At 49.2% G+C, this 13,756-nt stretch overlaps 7 protein-coding genes across 7 annotated transcripts; 3 read left to right on the plus strand and 4 right to left on the minus strand.

Annotated features, from left to right (window-relative positions):
- FSUBG_8148 (uncharacterized protein) lies at positions 1–333 on the minus strand (the record flags this gene model as incomplete). The annotated part of the gene is made up of 1 exon (XM_036686525.1): positions 42–333. A coding segment is annotated over one exon (292 nt), but the record flags the coding sequence as incomplete, so codon positions are not given.
- Positions 334–652: 319 nt separating this feature from the next.
- Positions 653–1,614, minus strand: FSUBG_8149 (uncharacterized protein; the record flags this gene model as incomplete). The annotated part of the gene is made up of 3 exons (XM_036686526.1): positions 653–832; positions 895–1,488; positions 1,567–1,614. 3 exons carry the CDS (start codon positions 1,612–1,614, stop codon positions 653–655), a joined length of 822 nt encoding a protein of 273 aa, XP_036536306.1.
- A 3,150-nt stretch (positions 1,615–4,764) lies between these two features.
- Positions 4,765–5,771, plus strand: FSUBG_8150 (uncharacterized protein; the record flags this gene model as incomplete). Its single annotated transcript, XM_036686528.1, has 4 exons — positions 4,765–5,005; positions 5,082–5,110; positions 5,169–5,309; positions 5,391–5,771. 4 exons carry the CDS (start codon positions 4,765–4,767, stop codon positions 5,769–5,771), a joined length of 792 nt encoding a protein of 263 aa, XP_036536307.1.
- Positions 5,772–6,650: 879 nt separating this feature from the next.
- Positions 6,651–8,084, plus strand: FSUBG_8151 (cystathionine beta-lyase; the record flags this gene model as incomplete). The annotated part of the gene is made up of 2 exons (XM_036686529.1): positions 6,651–6,887; positions 7,035–8,084. 2 exons carry the CDS (start codon positions 6,651–6,653, stop codon positions 8,082–8,084), a joined length of 1,287 nt encoding a protein of 428 aa, XP_036536308.1.
- A 535-nt stretch (positions 8,085–8,619) lies between these two features.
- FSUBG_8152 (uncharacterized protein) lies at positions 8,620–9,312 on the minus strand (the record flags this gene model as incomplete). Its single annotated transcript, XM_036686530.1, has 2 exons — positions 8,620–8,683; positions 8,738–9,312. The coding sequence occupies 2 exons, from the start codon at positions 9,310–9,312 to the stop codon at positions 8,620–8,622; spliced, it is 639 nt and encodes a 212-aa protein (XP_036536309.1).
- Positions 9,313–10,976: 1,664 nt separating this feature from the next.
- Positions 10,977–11,786, plus strand: FSUBG_8153 (nodulation nodB; the record flags this gene model as incomplete). Its single annotated transcript, XM_036686531.1, has 1 exon — positions 10,977–11,786. The coding sequence occupies one exon, from the start codon at positions 10,977–10,979 to the stop codon at positions 11,784–11,786; it is 810 nt and encodes a 269-aa protein (XP_036536310.1).
- A 145-nt stretch (positions 11,787–11,931) lies between these two features.
- FSUBG_8154 (terpene synthase) lies at positions 11,932–13,076 on the minus strand (the record flags this gene model as incomplete). The annotated part of the gene is made up of 2 exons (XM_036686532.1): positions 11,932–11,954; positions 12,002–13,076. The coding sequence occupies 2 exons, from the start codon at positions 13,074–13,076 to the stop codon at positions 11,932–11,934; spliced, it is 1,098 nt and encodes a 365-aa protein (XP_036536311.1).
- Between the last annotated feature and the right edge of the window lie 680 nt (positions 13,077–13,756).

Raw genomic sequence — 13,756 nt, forward strand, 5'->3', positions numbered from 1 at the left:
TGCCCATCCATCTCCCACGTCCTTCATGTTAGCTGCCGTACCTGGCCGAACGTCCACTTTGGAGAGTTTCTTGGCAATAAGGGTATTTCTCATCGAGTCCAACGGCTCTACGGCAATAATTTTGTACCCTTCCGGTCTGGCAGACAGAAGCTCAGTGAACTTGCCAGTGCCAGCTGCAAGGTCTAGGATATGGCGTCCAGATTGGCCCTCGAGACCGAGATGTCCCAGAAGACTGGCGACAGCAGCAGGGGGGTAAGAGGGCCGGTGCGCGTCATAAGACTGGGCGTCATCAAAACCTTTGGTTGCAATATCATGAATAGTCTGAGATGTCATTTTTGGTGTTACTCTTTAACAGCTTGTGGTGTCTGGACAATCTGTCGTTGATATTCAAGTGCCTTAAATGAGACAAGCAGCTAATTCTAAGGGAGTAAAGGAATTAGTAGGTGTCGGACATGTCTTGGAAGCCTTTTATACTATTACCCAATGATCTCCCCCGCGCTTCTAGGTCCTTGGGTACTGGTTCTCCAGAGTTCAATGATGTGATGGCACTAGATCTGGTTCCCGATGTCGTTCCACGACCCTAGATCCCGCGGGAACGAGCCGACGGATTTACGGCGGAGCCCCGACAGATTTAAAACAACTAGATAGCACCTCAATGGCAATCAGAGAAATTGGGCACTTGCAAGAATTCGTGATGATTTGCTAACTGCTCGACGATTCCGATATTAATCGCCTCTTCTCTGATCTGAGGACTCTGGGGTGTTCGCCTGGCATTGCCACGCTTCCCGTTGATGGCTTTCTCACGTGTGGCAAGGCATTTAGCTGCTCTATACTGAAGATGGTGTCTGATACCGAGTGTCCTTTCCCCTTCTCGAAAGCTTCTGTCTGGCTTACGGTAGATCTTGGTGGTGTTTGTTCTGGCGTAATGAAGTCATCGTTGCAACTGCTAGATGATCTAGAACCGGTGTGGTTGCAGTTCACCTGTGAATTCCGTCGGACAATCGAGTCAACTTGAGTCTTCGTCATTGAACTGGCTGGGTCGACGTGTTCTTGCTGGTTCTGGACGCCATCTGTTGAAACAATGCCATCCTGCTGAGATGTCTTTGTGGATGTTGGGTAACTTGGCGTCGTTTCGGAGTCGAATGTGTCTGATAGACATTCTGATGATCCTATGTCTACCATTTTCCCCTTTCCTTTGGATATTCTAATGCGCCGACCAACTTGAGTTGCTACTGGTGTGAGTTGGCATGGCCCAGGCGAATTTGGCCTTGAGATCCAGATGCCCTCCACCTCGACGCCGCTCAGAATAGCACGAACACCGAAAGGAATCTCGGGAGCTCGCATATTTTCGATGCCGCAACGTGACATGAGGGAGATTCGTGCGCGCTTCTCCTCGTCGATAATCTCAAGACGGCGTATGGCTCGGTTAGACCACCATAGTTTCACAAGTCCCATGGCGAAAACAAGAACGATGCAGCACCCCAGAACCTACAACTTGCAGTTAGTTATTGAAACGATGCTTTTCGAAGTCAAACTGTCCATTGGTAGGTACAAGGATATACGTACGAAAGTCATCTCTTGCCAGAGATCCCAATCCACAAAGAAGGCAGTCATGATGAGACTTGATACTATGAAGTCTAACAGAGGCTCCAAGGGAAAAGAGAGTACAGAATATGCTTCAACTTTACAAAAACATTCAGACGATTTGGATGTTTGAAAGGCTCCAAAATTGTAACATGACAATCCAGGTTCCAAAAATGAGGGTGAGTGGGTGATGCGTGGTAACGAATTTGGGCGAGGAAGCAACAAGAAAGCCAAGCCAAGCTCTAAACGAGCCTCGTGAGTGCCATAGCCAGATTATCACGTGTCATTGTTGATCGAGACGGGACTGTTGGGAGTGCAAGTGCGATGAATCGTTTGGAAGTTACCAATATTCACTGACATCGGTAGGCAGGTGCGGATAGGCAGTGGCCAGTGTCACTCGGAGAATGAACCGGCAGCTCTGTCCCGTTCGGTGAACACCTTGACTGGTACTATCTAACCGAGATGGAACAGAATATGCGTGTTGAAAGAGACTTTCACTGAGGTTTGGAGAACATGTTCTACCTACTCAAGGAAGATAGCAATCAATACCAGATGGGCGAGCGAGCCGGCATGAACCGTCGAGGCTTTTCTCGAATACCTACACATGGTCGGCTGAGCTGGACAGATTGCCTAGATAGGAGAGAATGAAGGCAACCGATTGCAAGATACCAAGTCTGTTTGTCCAGGTTGTTTGTATCCAGAGGATAATGAGCCAAGGATGTAGTATCAGAAAACCGCAATAGACAAACTAAACACCCCATCAACCGTCGTTGGCATGCTGGTAAGCGCTGCCCTAGTCTGATCTGGTCTTTGGAGCATTGAAACATGTTTCGGGTAGCAACAGGTTCCAGCCAAGTTGACATAAGTTACCGTATTACACGGGAAAACGTGACGGGAGAGACATATGTCTTCTGAAGCAGTGTAAGGTAAGGTAGGCACTTTGAGGATAGTTTATTTAGCATGCTCGAGCTTTATCCCATATATGACTTTGTGAGTACTCAGTTGAGTCTTTAAGAGGCACTTCGTGATAGACACCTAGGTAGGTAAGCCTCCGGAATGAAGAAAGTCTACGGAGTAGGACTCGAGAGAATGCCAAAACAAACCCACCAAAGAGTCATGCAAGTCTAGGCTAACTTGGCTAAATATTATGTACTGTCGCTTAGGAACAAGCGCCTAAACTTTCTGGCGTCCTCTGAGGTAAGGTACTAGGTAGGTAGGTATGCATGTTGGGTGTTGATTGCAATGAGATAAGCAAGCTATATGGTGTTGTCTCGCCTGAGTCATGAAAACAGTTTTTACATTAGTATCTAACCCGTCTCTTCGAAAAGAATGCCATAACCGTAAGCTGAGAAAAAGTTTATTAAAGGTGTTAGTCTGCCCAATTACAATTGGATCATGTCACCATCGGCGTCGGGTGCAATTAAGGCCCGGGACTTGAATTCGGGTGTTAGTGGGTCACTGGCAGCACCGATTGAAGGCCGGATCGGCGTTTCGGGTCCTCTCAAGGGAGAAGGCTATGCTCTGAGGATCGACCCACCATTCGGATATCCCGGACATTGGCTCTGGACCACTTTACCACTGTTACAATCAAAGATTATGACCACTAAAAGCGTTGTGCGCACGTATGGGGAGATGGCCAATTAAGTAGAGAGTCAAAATCAGTCCTGACATCAAGACCTACCGTTAGCGACCACCAACTTGGAATCAATGAGCCTTTGAAACTGAGTCTTGGTGGGATTGGTCCTGAATCAGGGAACCATCGACAAGTCGTCATAGGGACCGGACCATCAAACCTCCAACATCTAACTTTCACCATCCCAAACAGGATCAGGCACGTTATCTTGGAACAAAAACGGAACAGGGTGCCGCAACGTTGCCAAATTCGGGACAGATGCCGCGCCAGGTTCATTGCAGACATGATTGCCATCTCTTCTGGGAGTCTGCCTTGGTTGGTGAGGTGTCGATCAGGATGCCGTCCGTCTGCTGCAAGCCTTGATTCAGGTGATCTACTTATGTACTGTATCGTGCCGCCAGCATCGCTATCTAAACACAGTTTATCGTATCAGAGATTATCAGCGGCCCGGATCTTGCTTGTTGCGATTCCTGGTGTGTGAACTGTTGTTCTGCCACGCCAATAGGATCGTTGTTGGACGATGGACCCGATGACGGTAAGCGTTCAACCCTTCCAGTCTTGGCAATTGTTGGTGTCAATCAAGTCCCTGAACTCCGGGGGGGGCCAACCTGGGACCTGACCCTAGTGCTATGCTGATCTGCTGGCGATGCTCGGCTGACATGCAGTTTGTAAAATGGCTGTGTAGGTATGTTAGGTACCTACGATACGCTGCAATGCCCAGCCAAGCAGAGCAGCATCTGGTGCGATTCTCAGATGGCAAGCAATGCTTATTAGCCCTCTAGTGCAAATAGTTGATGCTTGTTTTTGCCAGCCAGTGTAACATGTTTCGAAAACACTGAATGATAGATATAGTACCTTAGACAGTACAGACCAAATTGGAAACAGGATGCCGAGGTCCCTTCTCAACCATCTCGGACTCAACATCGCCCTTACACATTGTGGACTCTCGATCGGTCCATTCTCAACTCTCACTGCAGTCCCTAACCTCATGTTTCACACCCTCTTCAAAGGCGAGGATTTGACCCGACTCGGTGGTGCCACGCACACACGTATTCGTTTATCCACACATACAACCACAATTCTCACTCTACTAATCGCCAAGTCTCACACATCTCACCCACTTACAGAGTTCTTAGCATCGATCCACAGGCTGTTTCTATGTTTCAATTTTTCCTATTCGTCCTCTAACTGGGCAAGCACGAGTCCCAATTCCATTCCCCCTTCCCATTTCCAATAATTCCCTTGGATCCATTCCCATCTTGGGGTTCCGCCTTCCCCGTCGTCGTCCCCGGCTCTAAAAGTCAATTAACTTAAACATCGGCTGCCCCCAAAACCCGTCCCCCGTTTCGCCTTCCCTCCTTCCATCCGTCCTCTCTTCGATGTTATATTTTACTTCCCTCCATCTCGTTTTTGTCCTGTGCCTGTAATACGTCGTGACACATATCTCTCACCTTTCCGAACTTCAACTGCTGGTCTCAAACAACACCATCTTCTGATACACCACAATCAAATATTCCATCAATAGCTCCCGCCGCTTGTCTTTCGCAATGCCTATTCGCAACCCTTTCGCTCGTCGCCCTGGCAGTGTTATCGTTCAAGATGAGAACCAACACCCTGATTCTACCCCTGGCTTCGAGAAAGTCGACACTGTTGGCTCCAAGTCCACCCCCGTTTTAAGCATTCGAAGTCAAGGTCGCGACAATGGGGAATACAAGATGAGCGGTATGTCAACCAACCCTAGTCGCCTCCCGTCTCTCATGGCCTCCCCCTCAACCTCCGCAGTGGGGGGTAAGTCATGAAGAGGCGCATTTGGCATCGTGTCACAAGACCAGAGGAACTTTGCTAATTTGTCTTTGCGCAACAGTTGTCAACGACAGTGGCGTTTATCTTCCTGTAAGTCGGTTTAGCCCCAACGTGCAAAATGTCAGATTTGAAGCTAACGGTCGCAAAGCCATCACCTACTGAGGAAAAGGGCCAGTGGCCTCGGAAGTATCTGTCGACCCGCAACTCGACAGATACTCGAAGCAGTTCCGGCGACATTGAACATTTCTCTATTTCCCGCGAGTCCTTTGATTCCTACCGTCGATCTTTCGTACGTATCTCCTATTATCTGCCATCCGTGAAATCAGATGTCCTTCGCATTTGCTCAGCGCACGACTGACATGAGCAACAGGACATCTCTGCACGATCGCCAATGCCCAACGGTGATTTCCCAACACGCCAGAGCCTTGACTCGGCACGTCTTCCCCGACTACCTAGATCTGCGATCGAGCGATCATTCGAGCAGCCACCAACCGCCGAGGAGCGTTTTGAAGACGTAGGACTGGACGACCATAAGCAGCAGCAACAGCAGCCGGCTCCCCAGGCACAGCCTCAGAAGCGGGGGTTTTTCTCGAAATTCTCCGACAAGGACAGCTCGAGCAATCCTACTGTATCCCGTTTCCTCATGCATGGCCGCAAAAGAGCCCAGAGCGGCCAAGGCTCGGAGCTCACTCCCATGGACAACGCATCTCCGAAGGTGACTGTCTCAGCCGATGGTCAAGAAATGCAATGAGATGCACGATCAAAGTTTGTTCTTCTACATTGTATTAGAGATACCTGGAGTTTTCGTTAATATTCTCGGCGTTTTCGGTTGACTGGGTCGGGATAATGCTAGAATTGCATTCGCTATGAGACCTGGGTACACCTTGATGGGAGAATCAAGGATTGGATGAGTGCATTGTGCAAAGAGCTCTGTGGGCTGACTGTGGAGTTGTAATGCCCAGACAGACAAGCAACATTTGCTGTAGGGTCGTGTCCCTCGGAATGGAACGAATATGAGCTACATAATGATAATGAGAAGATATATATGTTTCAGTGTACCTGCATAAAGTTTCCATTGGTCGCTGGTCATCAGGGTGAGGACGTTAGAATCGATAAGCTATAAACTCTCGGCCTCGGTTACAGAAGTATAAACTGAGTGGATGACTTGAGTTCAACGAGCAACCGATTCAGTGTTATATTGTCAAAGTTGATGCGATATTGATTGGATAATTCTGGTTCAGCTTATTGAACATAGCAGGACCTTGCCATAGGGCGTGGTAATATAGCCGATGACGGAGCCAGTCCAGTAAAAGAAACCGTAGAAATTGTTCTAACGGCTGCATCCACTTGTTATTGCGTGCTTGTCATTGCTAGATTCCTTTTAGAGGCCCCGCTCTATCACCCAGAGGGCGCCATACATGGGCAGATATAGAAAACAGACGAGGCCGAATTTAACCTGGCAATCCGTTCTCTGCGAGTCAACAGCTTTGAGGACATGTCAATTGGGCTGACACCCCAGTCTATATTAGTATCAAAGATTGCCCCTCACCTAGACTGCTATTATATCAATCAACTTTACAAATTCCTATCAAATTCTCAAAACAACTGAAAAAAAACAAAGACGGGAATCATGGCCTCTGACGAAGTTCTTACCAACCTCAAGGACGTCTCATCGGTACCGGACGGTACAGCCGGGGCCCGGACCGGACTTGATAGCTCCCTCGCCAGGCTGTCACTGGCATCCCGCGCTGTTCATGCCGATGAGGGCATCCAGTCACACAGAGCCGTTGCGCCGGCTATGCATGTCAGCACGACTTTCAGGTACAGCAATGACCCTGATGCGCTGAAGGCCTGGGATAATACCGATGTAAGTCTGCATACTTCCTTGTCTTGGTTTGCTGCAGGTGTCTCCAGAAGAGACTACCAGATGGTCGGCAACATTATAACTGAAGTCGACCCAAGACCATCATGAAACCCTTTTCTCCCGTAACGAGTTTCTGCTAAACTTGTGTAGCCCAACAACCCTTTGGACTCTCATGTCTACTCTCGGGCGACTGGTCCCAACACCACTCGTCTCGAGGCAATTCTCACATCTGTCATTGGCGCTCCAACGGTTACTTACTCTTCTGGTCTGTCTGCTTTCCACGCCATGTTGGTCCATCTGAACCCTAAGCGCATTGCAATTGGAGATGGGTACCACGGCTGCCACGGAGTGATCAGCATTCTCTCTCGCCTGACAGGTCTCAAGCAACTGCCATTGGACTGTGCTGTTGAGGACCTCGAGCCCGGCGATGTCATCCATGTCGAGACGCCCCTGAACCCTACTGGAGAGGCGCGCGATCTTGCAGCATATGCAGAAAAGGCCAAGAGAGCTGGTGCTTACCTGACTGTTGATGCGACATTTGCGCCCCCTCCGCTGCAGGATCCTTTCAAGTATGATGTTGATGTTGTCATGCATAGCGGGACAAAATACTTTGGTGGTCACTCCGATATGCTCTGTGGTACGCTGTCTGTCAACCGCAAGCACGAAGGCTGGGAACGTAGTCTCCTCAACGACCGCCTTCTTCTTGGTTCTGTTATGGGTAGCTTGGAGGGGTGGCTGGGTATCCGCTCGCTTCGGACTCTCGAGCTCCGCGTCCAGCGCCAGAGTGCTACAGCTACTGCACTTGTTGCCTGGTTGGCTGAGCAGCAGCGTGATCCTTCATCTGCGATCGGCGCCCTTGTCGAGCGTGTCCAGCACGCCAGTCTTCAGCCCGAAGCATCAATCGAGGGTAGCTGGTTGCAGAAGCAGATGCCCAATGGCTACGGCCCTGTTTTCTCGGTGTATCTTCGCGATGGAGATATCGCTAAGCGACTGCCATCCAAGTTGGAATTGTTCCACCATGCCACTAGCTTGGGTGGTGTTGAGAGTTTGATTGAGTGGCGTGCGATGACTGATCCTAAGATTGATAAGAGACTTTTACGGGTGAGCATCGGTGTTGAAGGTCTTGAAGATCTTAAGAACGATTTGCTCCAAGGCCTGGAGGCTTTGAGAAAGGAAAAGGAGAAGGGAACAGAGAATTAGAACAGACAGTCATTTTTTTTTGGATAGAAGGAAGGAAAAAAGAAACGTTTTGTTTATAGAGAAAATAAAGAATGCATCATGAAAATGAATATCCTCTACAATGGCTTGCATTGTTTAAATGACTTGTCCATGAGACTGAGAATGTCATGATAAATCAGGTATATACAGACCATAAAGAAAAGAGAGAGAGAAGATTTGTATGAAAGATCACAACACTGGTCTAACACAATCAAAGGAATGACTGTCCGATCTAAAAAGGAAACGCCATACAAAATGGGGGAAACATATAAACCCAACATGACCCATATATGTATGTAAGTCAGGCTGTGTTAGAGAGGAGAGAGAGGAGAGAGAGAGAAAGATCTGGAAAGAAAGGTAGATAAGGGAGAAAAACAAGAAAGAAATCGAGACGCAATGAAGAGTACTATGCTCTTCTAGAAGCCTTTTCTCCGGAATTTGTCAGTTAGCGCTTGGGATCGTTGCTTAGCATTGAAGTTGAAGTGCTGTCGAAACTTGGGTGTTGATGTGACCAAGCTCATTCTTGAGGGGGTAACCAGAGGCCAAACCAATTGCTGAGTGGTTTGTACTTGACTTCCCGGCTACGGAGATACAAGTCAGTAGGGGTTTCCTGCTATTGTGAGTTGTAGACGTACCGTGAGCGATCATTGTCGGCAAACGAGCCAACTCCTCGAAGATCTTGCTCGGCTGACCTGGGCTCCATGTGTCGATAGTCCACGGATCTGTTGTCAAGGCGGTAAGATGTAGAGCCTCGAGAGGAAGCTGGGGGAGCATTGTGATAGTGGCTATCATGCGGTCGGTGGGGGATAGAAGTCCTCGAAGGCGGGGCGAGAAAGTCATTGGCCACAGCGTGTGTCTGATATGGAGGTGCTTCCTGAGTTCGAGAGGGAAATGTGGGAGAGTCACTGAAGGCGGGAGAAGTCGTGGGAGTTGTGAGATCAGAAACAGCATCCACTACATTCGAGGATGGGTCATGGCTGTACTGTTGGCCGAGCCACTGGTTAACCATGGTCTGGCGTCTGTCGTAGGCTTGGGGACTTGGTCGCCTCCAGGCCTGGGACTGGTCTCTTGGTGATGTGTTGGCAGATGTTGTTCTCTGGTAGTTAGAATCCCAGCTGCCTCTGACAGCCTCGTCACTCCAGTTCCTAGAGCTTTCTGTGTTGTAGGTCTGGCCGTAGTGGCGCTGGGGGTGGTCTTGTCGACGACTCATGGTTGCTGAGAGTGAGGTCGTTGATGATTGGTCAATTGCGTGTAAGTTGTTTGAGTGGAGAGTTTGTAACAGCGATGGTCAAGTACCTAGAACGGCGGGGTACCTGTGGACTGAATTGAATTGTTTGATGAAGTGAATAGATGAGTAGTAGACTAAGCTGAGTCTGAATGCATCTTTTTTAAGCATGATGTATTGAATTTTCCTTGACATATGTCACTTCCTATTGTTTGGATGCCTCTACTCAAGCATGCTTCAACTGAGTTGCGGTCGTGGCTGAAGCTTCCCTATTCGCGGGGACGCCGGGAGGCCGCAGCTTTCGACCAATGAGAAACGCCCGCTCCTCGGAACCCCAGCGATAGTTGATCGTGGCCGTGCAGGGGGGACTCTCTCTCCGAGGGCCTGGGACCCCCTGGAGCCGTCAGCAAGCTTACTGGATGCAGGCTAGAGTCAGAACGTTATGCAGGGAATTGGAAACAAAGACGTCAGTCTTCGCAGGCCGCCGAAGTTGCTAGCCTCATTCCGGTGTCAAAATTAGATGGCTTTCCTAGGATGGATAGAGGGAGGCCCTGAGGCTCATCTAATCCAATCTCCAATGACAGGGACAAATTGGCTATGGGAAGTAAACTCACCGACGTCACGCGATTTATTCTTGATCAACAGTTGTTTTGTCAAGACTGTTGAGGGAGCCTGTCGATGCATCATGAGGTCTTTCATAATGCGAGTAGACTAACCTCGATTGCTATGGGACAGCTTTGAATCTGAAACCATTCCAGAAACAGAACAGGTGACATGGAATACAGAGCATACTTTATGATCACAATTGTCTCGGATACAAACGCCCAGGCATCATTCACCCCTTCGGCCGTCACAAGTCTCTTGCAGCCCAGCTCGTATCATGACTCTCGGAGGCCACCAAAATCAGGGCATCATAAAAACCCAACAGCAACAAAACTTGACACAATCACTGATACTCAGTACTCTCGGCAAGAGCGCCTCCCGATCGGCTATAAGTGAACCGGCCAGCTAATTCAGCCATCCCGTATACCAATGCAGCCACATGCTGCATCATTAAAACTCCGAAACAATCGCTTAGAGGGCCTAGGAGCTGTCTCAAGCGCGATAGGGCTGAGCAATGAACCATAATCGCGCTTGAATGCTCAAATTAGGATTATAAACAGGGTTTAGGCGCTTGATAACCTTCGCCAATCTTGGAGCTGATTGCTAGAAGCGTAACCGATGTGCTTGGCTTGCTGCGCTTTCAGAAACGATCAACTGTGCCACTGGGCTGTGTAGGTGTCAGCCCTGTGCACGTTCCCCCCATGATGTTTTTCTGTGCCGCGTCAAGCGCAGGGGTTTGGCACTAGGCTCGTCTTTCATTGGCCGAAAGAGACGCCGCAGAAGCGCGAGCGGGAGCGTCAAGGGCCAGCCCAGGGTCTTGTATGCATGTATGAGGCGCCATGACCATGATGCTCATCCCCTTTTCGGTTCCTCTCGGTCTCTTTGTATTCAACAACACCACCACCACCACCACCACCACACAACCATCACCAACCTCCTCCCTTTCTTTCTTTCTCCCTCCCTCTTGAGAAGAGGGAGCATGTGCAGGCTGCAGAGTCTCGTTTCTGGGACTTGCGGCCGCAGTTGACCATCTAGTCAATGCTCCGATGGCCCGATTCTCCCTTTTCCGCCTGCCCACCAAGCTACGGCGAAGGGTCAGGCGTAATCGCATGGCTACCATTATAGCCCTCCTCGTCCTCGTAGGCCTCCTAATATTTCCCTTCTACTCGGCCTATTGCGTCTACAAACCTCCGAGATACCTCATCAATTGGCTACGGAGGAAGTACCCCGACGTCCTATTCGAAGAGCCCACCGACCAAAAGATCATCGCCCTATCTATCGACGATGCGCCGTCCGCCCACACCGACGATATTATGCAAGTACTGGAGGAGAATGGGGCCCACGCTACTTTTTTTGTCATAGGATCCCAGGTTGAGGGTCGCAAGGACAAGCTCGTCAAATTGGTTGCAAAGGGGCATGAGCTGGGAAACCATGCCATGCATGATGAGCCCTCCAGGTCACTCAGTAACGAAAAGCTGCTGGAGGAAGTCCACCTCGTCAAGGACATGCTGACGGAGGCATACGCCGCTAACGGGCAGATCCTCCCCAACAATTACTTCCGCCCAGGATCTGGATTATTCAACAGGCGGATGCGAGATGTGTTGGGAAACCAGGGTTTTCGCATCACTCTGGGCAGTGTGTATCCTCACGACCCCCAGATACCGTACCCCGATACCAACGCGAAGCATATTCTGAGCATGGCTCACCCGGGAGCTATCATTATCTGCCACGACAGGAGATCGTGGACTGTGCCCATGTTGCGCACTGTTCTTCCTGAGCTCAAACGGCAGGGGTATCGGATTGTTACCATCACAGATCTTGTGAAGGCGGTGTCGTCGCAAAACCAAAGGCGATGACACCTTTGAACTCTTGTGATCGATACTTTTACCTATGCATGCCTTGAGACGGGGATCATTAGAAAGTTAGGATATGGTCTAGGGTATAGATTGGTTTGTGTATCGGGACACCTTTAAAGTGTAATTTTTAATGACCCGTCTTCTTCTATGAGTTTTTGTATGTTGTATCTGGGCGATGTTAATCTGTGTCAAAGTCAGCTTTGTTGTTGACGGACAGAGAAAGTCTCCATACGTAAATCTAAGTGTGCCTGTGACGATGGAACGGCATCCTTCAACGTATCTCTTCACGATAGGGTGTGTTTGTTCTTGAAACTCAGTCTTATGAAGCAACGTATTCGCTGCATCGTCAAAATTGCTGACTGCCATTTTCATCCGATCTCCCAGCTTAGCAACCACATCATCCAAGCTCATGCCAGGCTTCATGATGGCTGCAACGGCGTTGATGACACAATCAGTCCGCAACTCCTTCTTCAGCGACAGCATATCATTCATCAAGCTCTGGAGGATGCTCACTTGTGTCCATAAATGAACGATCTCTGGACCTGACGATAACGCTCCTGTGAGTCTCTCGTCCGTTGCATATGGTACAAGGCTGCAGAGCATTCTCCCACCGACAGTGCCGATCCTCGTCTTCATGTACGGCTCGTAATCAGGTATACGACTGGCCAAACGGAGTTTCTGCTCAGTTGCGCAGCTGTTGATGAAGAATTGGATCTCATCGTATAGGAGGCTCCGTTGATCCCTCGGCGCCGTCTGACAGAATCGCGCACCGAACTCTCTAAACACGCCATTGATGGGATCGTCATCCGCTTCACTCGTGCTCATTTCGTCAATGGCCAATGCCTCACCAACCATGCGCATGGTCTGCTCCCTCCAGCGCTCTGCTCGCATAAAGTCACCCGCCAGATCGCCCTCGTTAGCATCGACAGCATCATCCCAGCAAACGAGCCACGTCGTATAGAGAGTCAATGCCTCGATCTGTCGCCTACGAGCTTGGGGATATAGTGAGCAAGCCAGGGAAGCAATGTCATCTTTTTTTCGACGGGCGATCAACGGATATGATATAGCCATGCGCTCCATCGCTCGATTGACGATTGGCGTAACATGCTCATGGTGGCGGTTGAGTTGACCTCGAGGATGGGGCCAACCCCGGAAGAAATTATGAAGATTGGGGATTTGTAGTGTTTGGCCGCGAAGGGCATCTACTATTGCGGCTTGGCTCAGACGCGAATATTTCATGAGCAAGACATTGATCAATATCAGGAGCGAAATATGTCGGATCTGAAACATGTTGAAGCCTCGAGTTACCTAGAGACACGGTCTAGGGTAGGCATAAATTACCAATTATTCATTCCATGGACATAAACCGGCAAAACGGCGCAACGGTGACCCAAACGCCCGGGTTCAATGGAATGGATGAGACTATAATATATTGCAGAACATGTATGCATTAGGATTGTGTAATACATCGACAGTGCATCGTAAGACGTTCAGTTGCTGTTGCTGCTTTTATGAGTTTCCGTATTCCACATGTGTCAAATAGATGATCTATAGCACACAAAGTTCATCAACCATTATGTGTAGCCTCGACAAATAGCAATTCTGCCCCTGCTATGGCAGCTTCGTCGGGAATAAGATGGGAGCATAAATTAGATTGGTTGCCATCCGGTAGTTTATTATTTGTCTCTCGCGAGTCGCACCCTCAACAAAGAAAGTTTGAAAGCCAGACGCGTCACATAGAAAAAAACTCAGACGCCACAACGGGAGAAGCTACCCAAAACTCAAAACCCCAACAAGCACACATGGAAGAAAAAAAGAGAGAAAAAAAGGGCAAAGATAGACAAGACAACATCAAGGGATACGTCAACTTATTGCCCAAAGTTGTATATCCCCAAGCCGTTTTTCAAGCCCCTACTCTAATAATACCAAATTACTGTTTGAGTTAGAGTAAGGCGTGTTTCCGACCCTGC

The sequence above is a fragment of the Fusarium subglutinans genome (genome assembly GCF_013396075.1).
Source record: "Fusarium subglutinans strain NRRL 66333 chromosome Unknown NRRL66333_c0000109, whole genome shotgun sequence".
Lineage (NCBI taxonomy): Eukaryota > Fungi > Ascomycota > Sordariomycetes > Hypocreales > Nectriaceae > Fusarium > Fusarium subglutinans.